The sequence below is a fragment of the Anolis carolinensis genome, chromosome 1 (genome assembly GCF_035594765.1).
Source record: "Anolis carolinensis isolate JA03-04 chromosome 1, rAnoCar3.1.pri, whole genome shotgun sequence".
Lineage (NCBI taxonomy): Eukaryota > Metazoa > Chordata > Lepidosauria > Squamata > Dactyloidae > Anolis > Anolis carolinensis.
Genome location: NC_085841.1, coordinates 74,424,546 through 74,437,662, shown reverse-complemented (window position 1 = coordinate 74,437,662; position 13,117 = coordinate 74,424,546). Strand labels below are relative to the sequence as shown.

Genomic DNA, 13,117 nt, shown 5'->3' with positions numbered 1-13,117 from the left:
TTCTTGCCTAGCCACTTCTGTGGAGCTTTAGAAAAAGCACAACTGCAAGTAAATCATCTCAATGGCATTCAGACCAATATTAGTGGAAAATGGGTGAAGTTGTTCTGGCCTTGATGTTTAAATACCACAAAAGGAAATGGGAATTTACCATCCCATCAGAGATAGGCTCCTTGCTTAAATGACAAGTAACATATAAAATTGGGCTGATACTTCAAGCACTCTTTTTATTGCAGAAAATAGATATCAGGTTTTTATTGGGTTATTCTGTATAGGTACTCATAAAGCAGAAGAATAATTAACAATCGGTGCTCGAAATTTAATGCATTTCTTTGGAGCAGGGCACATATCTCTATTTCCACAATAAATTTGGGGTTTATAGGACCAAAATCTGAGTAGTAAAGCAGTGAAACTTTAGTCAGCTCAGTGGAAGTATCCTTGTTTACAGAATGCAGTTCTTCTCTGAATTAATCCCCTTGCTGAGATAAGAGCTTTCCTTGCCACTGCTGGAATTTATTATTCGGAACTCTGCAATTCACAAGTGCATTAGATCTTTGGTGAGAGGAACACTTCAGACGAATGCTAGACAATTAGTCTAAAGCATTATCTCATGGTCTGAGCCCAAAGGGGAAGTAATATATCAGCTTCAGACCTTGATGTCTCTATAAACAAACTTTTCTCAATCAATCAGTCTCATTCATCAGAGCAGGAATAGCTATGTGTTACAGGAAAGGACAAACACATATTGAAAATTACCTGTTGAGAGCTCACTGGTGTTGTTGGAAACAAAAATAATAGATTAGTAAACTGGGAGAGACACACCATGAGTGAAAAACTTTCAACGTTTAAAAGAAACGTATACATTGATTGTGGTTAATATATGTACATGCCTTTTCCTATTTTATCATTTAGTCTTTGAGGTGTTGGTCTGCCTTCTGAAACAATAGATCACCATCCTTTGCTCATTAATCTTCCATGTGAAATACTGTAATATTTTACTCCCAATATTAACAAATGTACAGTTGTACACAAAAACATACTGTGCAGTGGTGTGCCTGCATTACTTGTCTAACAGAATTACTCCCCAGGGTATAATCAGACCTCAGTCCCGCCAAATAATGGGGGCATGGCTTGAAATCCTATGTCAAATGATAGACATCAAATACGGGAAGCATAGATGTGGAAAAGGAAACAAAAGAGCCAGAGGAACATAGGAAACAGCTAAGTGAATGGCCTAGAAAGATTACTTGTGGATACTAATTCTCAGAACCTGCACACTAGATGGAGCAAGGCCTAAGAGTTGTAGGGGTGGCAAAGATAAATGAGAAAAAATCAAGGTTCTTTCAATGACATATTGTTAGGTTGGGAAAATGTAAGGTGCATGGTTCAAAGGCATCAGGAAGATAATGGGTTTGGGAAAAGGTCTAAAGGAAGAGAGTGAATGATATCGGCCATGTGTTCTGGCAAACAGTTACAAACTTAAAGAGGAGCAAGAGAAAAGAATATGTGACCATTGGAGGGAGCAGAAGTCCTCCAGATGACCAAGAGTGTTGGAGTGAGCCCAATGAAAGCTGATGCCTGGGGCTGGAAGATGGTGATATCCCTATAGAGTTCATTGAATTTTTAATTATGGGTGCCAAAGCATCAGATCCCTCCTGTTCTTGGAAGCTAACCTGCATCAGCCCTATGTAATAATTTGATAGGGCACCACTAATGAATACTAGGTACTGTAGGCTATATTACAGAGGTAGAAACTAGCAAAACCACCTCTGAATATTCCTTGCCTAGGAAAACTCTGTGAAATTCATGAGGTCACCATAACTTGACAAGGGACTTGAAGACACACACACCAAGCTGCCAAGTGCATCACAACGGCTCGCGTACACATAATAAGGCCTCCGTGTACCAGAGGCCATTGGTGCTCTGTGTTCCAGTGAGGTGATGCATCGAGGTTGATGTTGGAACTAGTTCAGGTCTTCAGCCTCTGCTGTTTTACAATGTGATGTGAAAGAGCAATCCTGTCTTGTCAGAAACACTTCACTCTGCTTTGTTCAATGCAAAAGAAGAAGCAGGTGCTGAGCAAATTCTGCAAATATTTTTGCAAGCAGCCCTGTAGAGAAATTAGCTCATTTCTCACTGTATTTCTTTCCTTTCAGTTGGAACTTCTGGAAGCTGATGCCACGCCACAGCCATGAAAGCCTCCCTTCCCCCTACTGTGTAGCAACCAAAGCCAGTGTTATTGAGTGGCTGCACTGTTGGTGGCAGGAAAACACAGGAGATGGATTATTCCCCATCTCTTGCTCATCCCACCTTAAAGCAAATGTCTGCCTAAATAAAAATAGCATAAGAATGGTTGCCTCAAGGCAAATTCCCATTGCACATTTTGGAAACACGGGACTTCAAAGTAGATGAAAAATTGACTTTCATCCTATAGTATATTAACTTACAGTCCCCAAGAATGTACCCATTGTAAACACAATAGTTCTGGCTTCATGCCCATTTTTCTTAAAACAATTTCTTAAAATTGGACTCGCCGCTCCCTATCCTTTTAGAACCAAAAAGGGAAAAAAATGAAGACATGAGGGAAGATTACATGAAGGAGATTATTACTCAATCGTGCATCCTGTTATTGGTATTTAGGGGTTTACGTAATCTAAGCATGTGCCATGTAGGATTGTTAATCATAAAAATGCTTATAGCATATTCTTTTATGAATGAGATGGTTTACAAGTTAGCCACAAATAACAAGACAAATAAAAGCTACCTCTGAGATTTTTTAATGTATTAGATGAAAGTGAAGTCCACCACTGCATTAAAAACAAGATTTCATCCAAAGAAGTCTCTATCCACATTCTGTCTTGACTTGAACATTGGAAGATCTGTCCCAACACATATATAAGTATTTTAGCTACAAAATTATGATATGTTCATTTAAGGCTGCCAGAAGGAAGTAATATGTGAACAAGGACAAGAAAATGTATTTTTTCTTTGAATGTGTGTATCTAAAACCAAGAAACAGTATGTCATGTAAATACCATTGCTGATCTACACTGCTGCTATTTTGAAAGTGAAATACATAGTAATGAATCATTTCTAAAGGCCTCATTTGTCCAACTTAACTTAATTCAAATAGCCTGGTGTGATTTTTAAAGAACCTTTATGTTTAAAAAATATAGTAACTTGTGTGTATATACTATTATACCTATTAAATAATCTCTGTGTGTTTGTTGTATGTATAATTACAAATGTAAAATAGTTAAGCATTTATAAGCATAATTTTAAAATGTATTGCTTATGCAGCAGGAAGTTACATATTTCTTCTAAACTGAACATAGTTTTGTATACAAACACCATGTAAGGTTTTCTGTTCCATTAACAATACTGCATCTCAGCTTTAGAACACCTAATGTAATTAACAGCTTTTAAAAAGCCTGCCCTGTCAAAACAGTCTTGTCTTTCACATAAGCAATGGTAATGATCACATAGATAATTTGTCAATATATAATATTTTATATTTGTTGTTTACTGTATGTTGTAATTAAATGGACAAAAAATGACCCAGGAAGCAAAAAGCACATAGATGAATGTGTGTGTGTTGTAAAGAACATCATAGCCACTCTGTTTTCAGAAATGTCTACAACTGCATTTTCTTTGCTGCCTTTTTTGCTCAGTTATGTAAGCAGCATCTATTGTTAAAGATATCAGAGCTCTGTAAAAGATCAATTCTCTATCTTGAGTAAAAGCTAATGTTCAATTAATTATGTAAGATCAATCTACATTAGCTTTTTGTATCCATGTGTACCAGGCTATGTAAAAATGTCAAAGTGCCTTATTTCTCTCATGCATCATAATTTCCTTTTGAAATAGGAAGGGGGGGGGGAGGCGGCTTTGGTGGCAGTTTCAAACAATGGTAAACTACTTTTATTTTAATGCAATCACTTCTTTATTAATTGGTTTTGGAGTTTTTCCTTTCATAGAAGAACAGTTCATTGAACAGGTTAGTGTCAAGCTTAACTAATTCTGAGCCTCACCTGTGCAACAACTCCAGTTCTCACTTTGAAAATATGATCCACCGAGTTACCATAAAATTTGGCTAAAATCAGCCTGAGAACAAAAACAGAAAACAATGGGAACAGAAGATCCAAGAATAAATGATAATGAGAAGAAAGAAGTGAGGAATGTGATCCTTAATAGCATGCAGATTTCATGGATTCCAGTTTTCTTGATTCTGGGGGAGTTATCACGACTTATTCAGAGGCTCTACTATTCTCTATTCTGTATTCTATTCTCGTATAGTATATTTCTCTCTATTCTTCTTTGAATGCAGGTTCAGAAATATGGAAATAGGTCAAACACATAGATCTGAATCCTATTGTTATACTGGATTAGTGTAGACCAGGCATGGATAAACGTCAGCCCTCCAGGTGTTTTGGACTTCAACTCCCACAATTCCTAACAACCAGTAGCATTGAATAGCCTTTCAGCTAACACCTCCCAACAAGGGATTCCCCCAGACAGTAAACAGCCAGACCCTGAAACTGAAAGGCTATGCTAATCAAGGTGGCCAGTTGAGACATTAACATCTGCCTCAAACAGACAAGAGTTCTTTCTCCTATTCTGAACATTCTGCAGATAAATAAACCTCACTTACATAGTTTCCAACATACCTTAACAACCTCGGAGGATGCCTGCCATAGATGCAGGCAAAACATCAGGAGAAAATGCTTATTGGAACATGGTCATAGAGTCCGGAAAACTCACAGCAACCCAGTGATTCCGGCCATGAAAGCCTTCAACAACACAGGACGTTTCAGTTTCTATCATGCCTATTCCTGCACCAGTCTTGCTTGTCTCCCCTATGCACAAAGCAAAGACAGGGATGGGATGAGGCCCTAACTGAGGCTCTCCGGGGAGGATGCTCACCATCTGCCCTCCTCTTCCTTCCCATCCTGACCCACCTGCCTGGCACATCACTTCCCTGCCCTGCACTTCCTTCTGGGAATGGAGAAAAATCTGTGGTCACTACTATTGCTGCCCCATTGCTTTCCCCACTTGGCCAGCATCCCTGCAAGACCTGAAAGTGGCCAATGGGCAACAGTGCATCATTCCTTGAATGGCTGCTACACGCAGGACTCTGGACATGGAGAGAAGGTTCTTAAGACAGACAATGAATTGACAGTGTTACCCAGTGTAGTTCACACACATACATATCCTAGTAACAACACAGTGATGGCATAATCCTATTGCCTTTTCTAAATAAACTATTTCCTGAAGTCTGAATGCTAAAATGGTATATATGTTATTGTTAATGCTGTGTTAAAAAAAAAAAACGACACAGCTGAATTCAGTGGGGCTGCTCTTTCTCTCAGCGTTACCCTGAAGGCATCTGATTCTGTCTGATCTTGAAAGCTAAACAAAGTCAGTCCTGGTGAATACTTGAATGCTGTAAATTATATTTCCGAGAAAGGACCTGGCAAGGCTGCCTCTGAGTATTCCTTGCCTAAGAAAACCTTCTGAAATTCATGGAGGTCACCATAAGTCAACAGTCGACTTGAAGGCACGTGTTGTCATCTGCCTTCTAGTAATTTCTGACTACTGGCAAGGCTATCACAAGGTTTTCTTGGCAAGATTTGTTAGGAAGCAGAGTTGCCATTGCCTCTCTCCAAGGTATAGTGTGACTTACCCAATGTCATCCAGTGGGTTTCCACTGAGCAGAAATTTAAATCTTGTTCTCCAGGCTTATAGTCCAATGCTAAAATTACTACTGCATGCTAGCTCTCTGAAGACACATATACGCACACCACCAAATCCTTCAAAGCTGCAGGTGTGTGTAAAGAGATTCTGTGGGCTGGATCTCATTATCCTGACATCAGACAGATAAAAGCTTTCAATTCTACACCACACCACCCTACCTAGCTTAATTTGACTTCTGCATTTCCTCACTGACCTCCTTTGAAACTGCGAGTTCCTTTGGGTGGGGCCACAGTGTTGGAAGATTGACCGGATAAATTGCTGCCATACTTTGTGTGTGTGTGTGTTTTAAAACAAACAAACAAACAAACAACCCAAATAGTATTTCTGCTTTCACAGACTCTTTTCTGTCAATTCCCAGCACCAGCTGTCATACTTTACTCACTCCCACAAGTGGGTTTCTATTTAATTCCATGACATATTGGAATAATATGTTCCCTTCTCTTCATCTCATTTTTGTTTTTCTTTCAGAGTGAGAGTGCTATAATGCATCAGTCAAATTGAGACAGGAGAAAATTTATTCTTGAAACCACAAGATCAACTCAGAAAACTGTCTCAATTAAAAAGAAAACATTTGAAAAAATCTAGGAAATCATTATAACTTGTGTGTGCATGTGCTTTGAGATCATCTGTCAACCTATAGTAACCATGAATTTCACAGGGTTTCTTTTTTAAGCAAGTAACATTCAAAGGTGGTCTTGCCAATTCCTTTTTATGAAAAATAACATAAAGCACCTTCTATTCATTGGTGATCTTCCACCCTAAACTGACCCTGCTTAACTTCCAAAATTAGATAAAATTTGATATCTTCATGGTATTTAGCTTCTCAGTACAACTAGCTCTGCAACTGAATGAAATGAGCAATTGAAGACGTGATAACTAACTACTAGCAAAACCTAACTAGCTATATTGTGGGAACTCATGCTTCTTTAGAGCAGTGGTTCTCAACCTGTGGGTCCCCAGGTGTTTCAACCTACAACTCCCAGGTATCCCAGCCAGTTTAAGATGGTAGCATCTTATGTAGTGTGTGTAGTAACCTTTGAAGCAGAGTAAAACCATTGTTGGAACCTATTACAACCAGGGGTGGTGCTTGGCTCAGAGTGCTCAGCCTGGAAGGGAAGGGGGAGGAGCTGCCTGAATGACTGGCAGCCCCTGGCTGTCTATCATTCAGGTGGCTTTGCAGGGACAGCCATCCTGCTTCAGCGCCGAGGCCTGAAGAGAGAGATTTATTTTTCAGTGAGTGGTTGGGGGGGGGGGGGGGCATCAAAATACTGTTTGCTTACACTTGAAAATTACCTAGGACTGGCCCTGATTACAACATACCGACCAACACTACACAGATGGAAACCAGCTCATGTGTTCAATCAAGCAACATCAAAGTGTGGTAAGATGGCAAAAGTAATTCATGAGGAAGAACACACAATTTAAGAGGAGCTGCAGCAGTTAGCTTTTGTCTGAGTCTCCTCTCCCCTTTGCTGAGTTAACTGTCTAGTTTTGCACTTTGAACTCACCTAGGTAAGCTAGGACAAAGGGGAGAAATGGGAAGAAGAGAGCAAAACAGTTAAAAGAAGCAACTAAAAAGTAGGTGACTGAAGGTTAATAGGGACTTTCCCTGCTGAACTGAAACAGTTGGTGAGCATGCCACATTATTACTAGGGCCTTAGAAATTGGTTTTTTAAAGAAATCAAAACCAAATGGGTGCATGGAAAGGCAGGAAAACAGAAAAAAGGACATAATGATCCATAAAATGATCCAGACCACAACTGGAATACTGTGTCCAATTTTGGGCACCACAGTTGAAGGGAGATGTTGACAAGCTGGAAAGCGTCCAGAAGAGGGCGACTAAAATGATTAAGGGTCTGGAGAACAAGCCCTATGAGGAGCGGCTTAAAGAGCTTGGCATGTTTAGCCTGCAGAAGAGAAGGCTGAGAGGAGACATGATAGCCATGTACAAATACGTGAAGGGAAGTCATAGGGAGGAGGGAGCAAGCTTGTTTTCTGCTGCCCTGCAGACTAGGACACGGAACAATGGCTTCAAACTACAGGAAAGGAGATTCCACCTGAACATCAGGAAGAACTTCCTCACTGTGAGGGCTGTTCGACAGTGGAACTCTCTCCCCCGGGCTGTGGTGGAGGCTCCTTCCTTGGAGGCTTTTAAGCAGAGGCTGGATGGCCATCTGTCGGGGGTGCTTTGAATGTGATTTCCTGCTTCTTGGCAGGGGGTTGGACTGGATGGCCCATGTGGTCTCTTCCAACTCTACTATTCTATGATTCTATGATTCTATGAAAATACAGAGAAATGACACATGAGACATATCAATACTGCTCATAATCACACACATGTATTGACCTTTTAAAGAAATCACCTTTCAGGTAAGAACAACATACTTTGGAATATTGTGGAAAGAAGCTAAATTATATTGATCTATAATTTTTTACAAATATTGAGAAGTAAAACAATGAATGCCATACCTCTGGAGGAACACTGTGTCAAGAAAAATAATGTTTGGAACAAAACTGAGAAAATGGTATGCTATCAAAGAAGGAAATAAGTTATTAAAACGTCAGAGGTCAACTGACTAGAGAATAATCTGGATGAGTCCCACAAAATGAGTCCCAAACTAAGATATTTATAAGCATATGTGAAGTCCCTTTAAAATCTATTTTAAAGGATAGGTTCACATTTTATTGAACAGATGAAAAGTGGTATATGGATGCATTGAACACAGTGGTGTTGTGATGGCATGCCGGGGTTTAAAGGAAAACTATAATGTCTGGCTATACCCGGTGGCTATTGGTATATCCTCTGATGTACTTCAGTTCTTTAAAACAAAGACTCTTGGGGCAGGATAAAGTTAACCAAATAAGTTTACTGGAAACAAAAGGCAAAGTTAACTTCACTCAGGGTTCTTGAAAGGTGAATCAATATAATATATTACAAAGACGAAGTTTGTTGGTTGAACATAGTTACACTGGTAATAAATACTTGACTTTATTTGTATAATATGAGGTAAAATACTTGACTATAATGGTGGTAAGTCACTTGGTAAAATGCTCAATTATTGAAGGTAGAATACTGGACTATATTGTTAAATACTTGGCTATAGAGATAATACAGAACTAAGATGGTAAAATACAGAACTATGGTGAAGTACACTAAGCTATATTGGTAAAGTACTGTTTTGGTGGTAAATACTGGACTTTGCTATGGTAAATTCTGGACTATGATAACTATATGGCAAGGTACTCGAAGCTATGTTGGTAAAATACATGCTAAGGATGCCTGTCTGGATTGCCAAGGCCAAGGAACCCAGACAATTACTGGCCTTCTCCTCTAAAACTCTAACACAGAATAAAAAGGAGGGAAAAGCCTTTCAGGCAAGTTCTGGTGTGCTTACACAAAGGACCCAGTAATTGTGGGGCGTATACCTGTGGTTTCCAGAAAAAAAATGCTTTCTCTGGGCATTTCCTAGACCCTTTGGGTAATTATTCTTCTGGAAGATACCATAGAGTCGCACTGGAGAGTCTAAAAAAAAATCCTAGAAGGGATAACTAAAGGACCTCTAACACAACTGAGACCAGAATTGAGATAATTTAAAAATCTCCTCCCACCTTTCCCTTCCCCCCCTCTTTTTTTTCTCTTTCCTTTATCTTCTTTTCCACAGCATACCTCCCCCCCCTTTAACCCCATGTTTAGTTATGTTTATATATGTTTTTGAAAATTGTTTAATAAAAATTATTTAAAATGTTAGGTCACACCCTTAGTTTCATGTTAGCAGCAGTCAGTCTGAGAACATATCCCCTGCACATATAGGGGTCTTAACTATATTGCAGAGTTCTTCCCACCCGCAATGGCAAATAGACCCAGCTTCTTCTTGGAGAGATGAAGTTCTGCTACTTTGAGTACATTTTGGAACTCTTTTTTAAAAGGTGGATATAATCTTCAGGAAAGAGAATGAAATTATAAAGCACTCACAAGTAGGTTCCCACATTCAGCAGCATTTATAGACACTTGAAATTACTATAAATCATTATTTCTTTTATGCTGAGAGTAGGTAGGTGTCTCCGAGCACCACAAGATCTCTTCAACAGTTAGTCTTAAGTACAAGAATTTGAAGTGTTCTCTAGGTTTAATAGAATCATTTTGATGTGCATTATTCAGTGCACCTTGTTTAAAGTACTTATGGGAAAGCCTGAAGACAAAGCATAAACAATGTTAAACTGTGCTGTTCCAAGAAAAGGTGAAATATTTGTTTGAACACTGCAATAAATCAGGACATCTTGCAATTTTCCCCTTGGTGCACTAATAGAAAAGCATTTGAAACAAACATGGTTTTCATTGGTGTAGTCTCTAAAGTCAAGTACTCAAAGATATTGACTTACCGGAAGCAACACTAGTACAGATCAAAGTAAATAGCCAGCCTAAACAATAGATCTAGGCTGCTCTGTAATACTGAGAAACTGAACAATGTCATAACTATTTATTATTCTGTAAAATTGCTACTATTAAAATAATAATGTTTCTTTGCAAAAAAAAAAAAGCAGCTAGCAAGAGCTGAACTAGCTGTTCAGAACCCAGCTGGTACCATATCCTAGAATGTGGAAATATTCATCAGAATCCCCTAAGACCTTTGCATACTATGTAGCATTGTAATGACATGGATATGTAGTGAATTCTAGCATATCCTCTCCCAAAACCCACTTTTCCATAAGCAGACACTGATCTACCTGATGTTCCCACTCCCTCCCATTAGCTATCTCTGGCAGAAAAACATCACTTTTGCACACACATACACCCCTTGTCATGGAAATAATTCAAACAAGAGGTAGAGTGAGCATCTCGGGAATAGAGTTCTGTCAGTTTCAGTGACTGCTTACCATTGAAGTTTATGGCAATTTCATGGTCCACATGACCATGAAATTACCTTGGCTGTTAAGTTTTTAAGCTACAACTCTCAGTTTTTCTCTGCCAGCAAGGCTACTAACAAGTAGCACTTCTCACCTCTATGATCAGTGGTGTGACTGGTGGCTCTCACATCAATGGGTTGATAAATCCACTCCAAGTTTTACCCCAGTCTTTAAAGAAAATGACCAAGATGATGACCCTCCCCAAGTCCAAATAGATTTAGCTCCTTTAGTACCTGTACTGGTTTCACCACCCCACTGACATGGGAGCCACCAGCTACCACATTTGAATTGATTAGTCTACTTTATTGTTGGAGGCTGCTGCATAGTAAAAAAAAAAATCAATCTGATTAAGACTCATCACATGGACCTTGAGAAGTGTTGGAGACTGTCTGTCTAGTGAAGAGTCTTACCTTTCGATACCCATTCATCTCACTACAAGTTCTGTCTTTTCATCTTTAGGTTTTTGTCCATTGTTGCTCATGTTCCAAATCATCACACGGAAAAGCCTTTTCTCCTCCCTCTCCATATTACTTTTTTTTAAAAATGGAAGTGTTTAAATGTTAGGGTTTAATATAATGCATATAGAACTAATTACAGCATTTATTTGGAATTCATTAAAATAAATCAGGATAAAATTATTGCTTTTTAAATACTATACATGACATGACATAGGTAATATTAATATCCATAATTTAAAAATACATTAAAATCTATTTATATTCACAATTTGAATACAAAGAAATACTGAAATACTCAAGAGGGAGAGCAGTGCTTTTTTAGAATTTTTCTATGCCTCTATCATGTCATATCTGTCATTAAAAAAATGAAATCACAGATAGAAAAATATTAGTACTTAAAACAGAAGAGAAAGATTGCTGCTCTCTAAAAGACCACCCATTATGCAACAAAACAGGATGGGCAATTTTGACTGTTCCCATTCTACATATTTTTCAGCTGAATGGTTCTGATGTGCGGCAGGAACTCAGAACCCGATTATCCACCCATGTTCTGAGCTCCTTCCTTTCAGCATGCTTCATCTCCATTTCAAGGACAAAAAGCAATGGATGATGGTCAGAAATAGGCAAACATCATGTGATGGGCTCTATGCCTCTTCATCCTTGAAATGGAGATGAAGTGTCCTACAGTGGGGAAAACACTTCATGTGATGAGGTCCTACATCTTGGATAACTTTGTCATGTTAATCATTAATCTAACGGCTCAAAAAGAGAATCTCCTAGTAATAAGCAGAAGATCAATGCACAAGTGTGCTATAGGCCAGAGGCCAGGCCCTTCCCTGAGTCTTTTAATATGTTTCTGCCAGCTACAGATGTTCTGCTCAGAACAAAATGTAATAAGAAAGTCAGTAGAATACTGATAAGATTACATTTCTTCAATCCTTTTTTAAAAATATCGCTGTTTGCTTGAGAACAAAAACAATAATAAAATACAATTTAAGAACAATTTTTATTATCCTTCCTTGGGAAACAATCCAGTACACTGATGCTAACAGAAGCCGATATTTAAGATAAGAACTTTGTTCCACTCAGAGGAAAAAAATAGTTCACAGGGATGCATTGCTTACCAAGGCATACGACTGATGTAATAAAAATAATGACAACTGAGCAAAGTTAAGAGAGATTTCCATTCAGGGGAAATATGTAGTTGGGACCTTCTGATTTGTAACTTCCTTATTCATTGGAACTCTACAAATTGTCATGGTTTGCAGCTTCCAGTGTTCCATATGTTGGCTTTGCTGGCTAGCAGTGATGGGGATTGCAGTCCAACAACATCTAACCAGTTCTACCCTATACTTTTTCAGTCGCCCTCTCTTTTACATATTCTTTATCCTGGTACCAGCCAGTTCATTTTGCTGCCTAAGGCAGAAAAGCAAATAACTATAACCTTCATCTATGTCAGGGTGAATAACATCCAAAGCCAATGAAATTACATTGACACAAGAAGAGGCAAGTAAAAATGAAATCCCACAAAACCTCCTTCCCTGGTTTTAAAACCAATTTCCCTGCCAAAGAAAGCTACAAGCAGTGGATGTAGCGCGCGCGCGTGTGTGTGTGTGTGTGTGTGTGTCTGTCTGTCTGTCTGTCTGTCCGTCTATCTATCTATATAAGAGATTTTCAAGCGGAAATATGGAACAGTCTTCACTATTGCCAGTTTAGTTTTAGGCTGGCTAGTATACAGGAGTTCGTTCTATATAATATAAAGTCCAGTTCAAGCCTTGGAAAAGGAGACCCTCTTGTAAAAGACTCAGGCTCTGTCAAGAATTCTGGAATCCTAACTGCCATTCAGTAAAGAGTTTCTTCATTTCCAATGGAACTTCATTGTTAACAATCAGCTTTGATGCCATCACAAGACATTTTTGTCAAGACTGAAAGACCTCTTTCTGGTTGCCTATATAAAGGCAGAGGTTCTGTTTGCTCCTGTGATCACAACTCCTCATAAGTCA

At 38.8% G+C, this 13,117-nt stretch overlaps 1 protein-coding gene across 2 annotated transcripts in view; it reads left to right on the top strand.

Annotated features, from left to right (window-relative positions):
- The window catches only part of oprm1 (opioid receptor mu 1), a 31,080-nt gene extending 27,255 nt beyond the window's left edge, over window positions 1–3,825 (top strand). For both annotated transcript variants that reach the window (XM_003215799.4, XM_008123726.3), the window contains exon 4: window positions 2,154–3,825. In XM_003215799.4, coding sequence (XP_003215847.2) covers window positions 2,154–2,192 — 39 coding nt within the window. In that variant the 3' untranslated portion in view covers window positions 2,193–3,825. The remainder of the gene's footprint in view (window positions 1–2,153) is intronic.
- The last annotated feature ends 9,292 nt before the right edge of the window (window positions 3,826–13,117 follow it).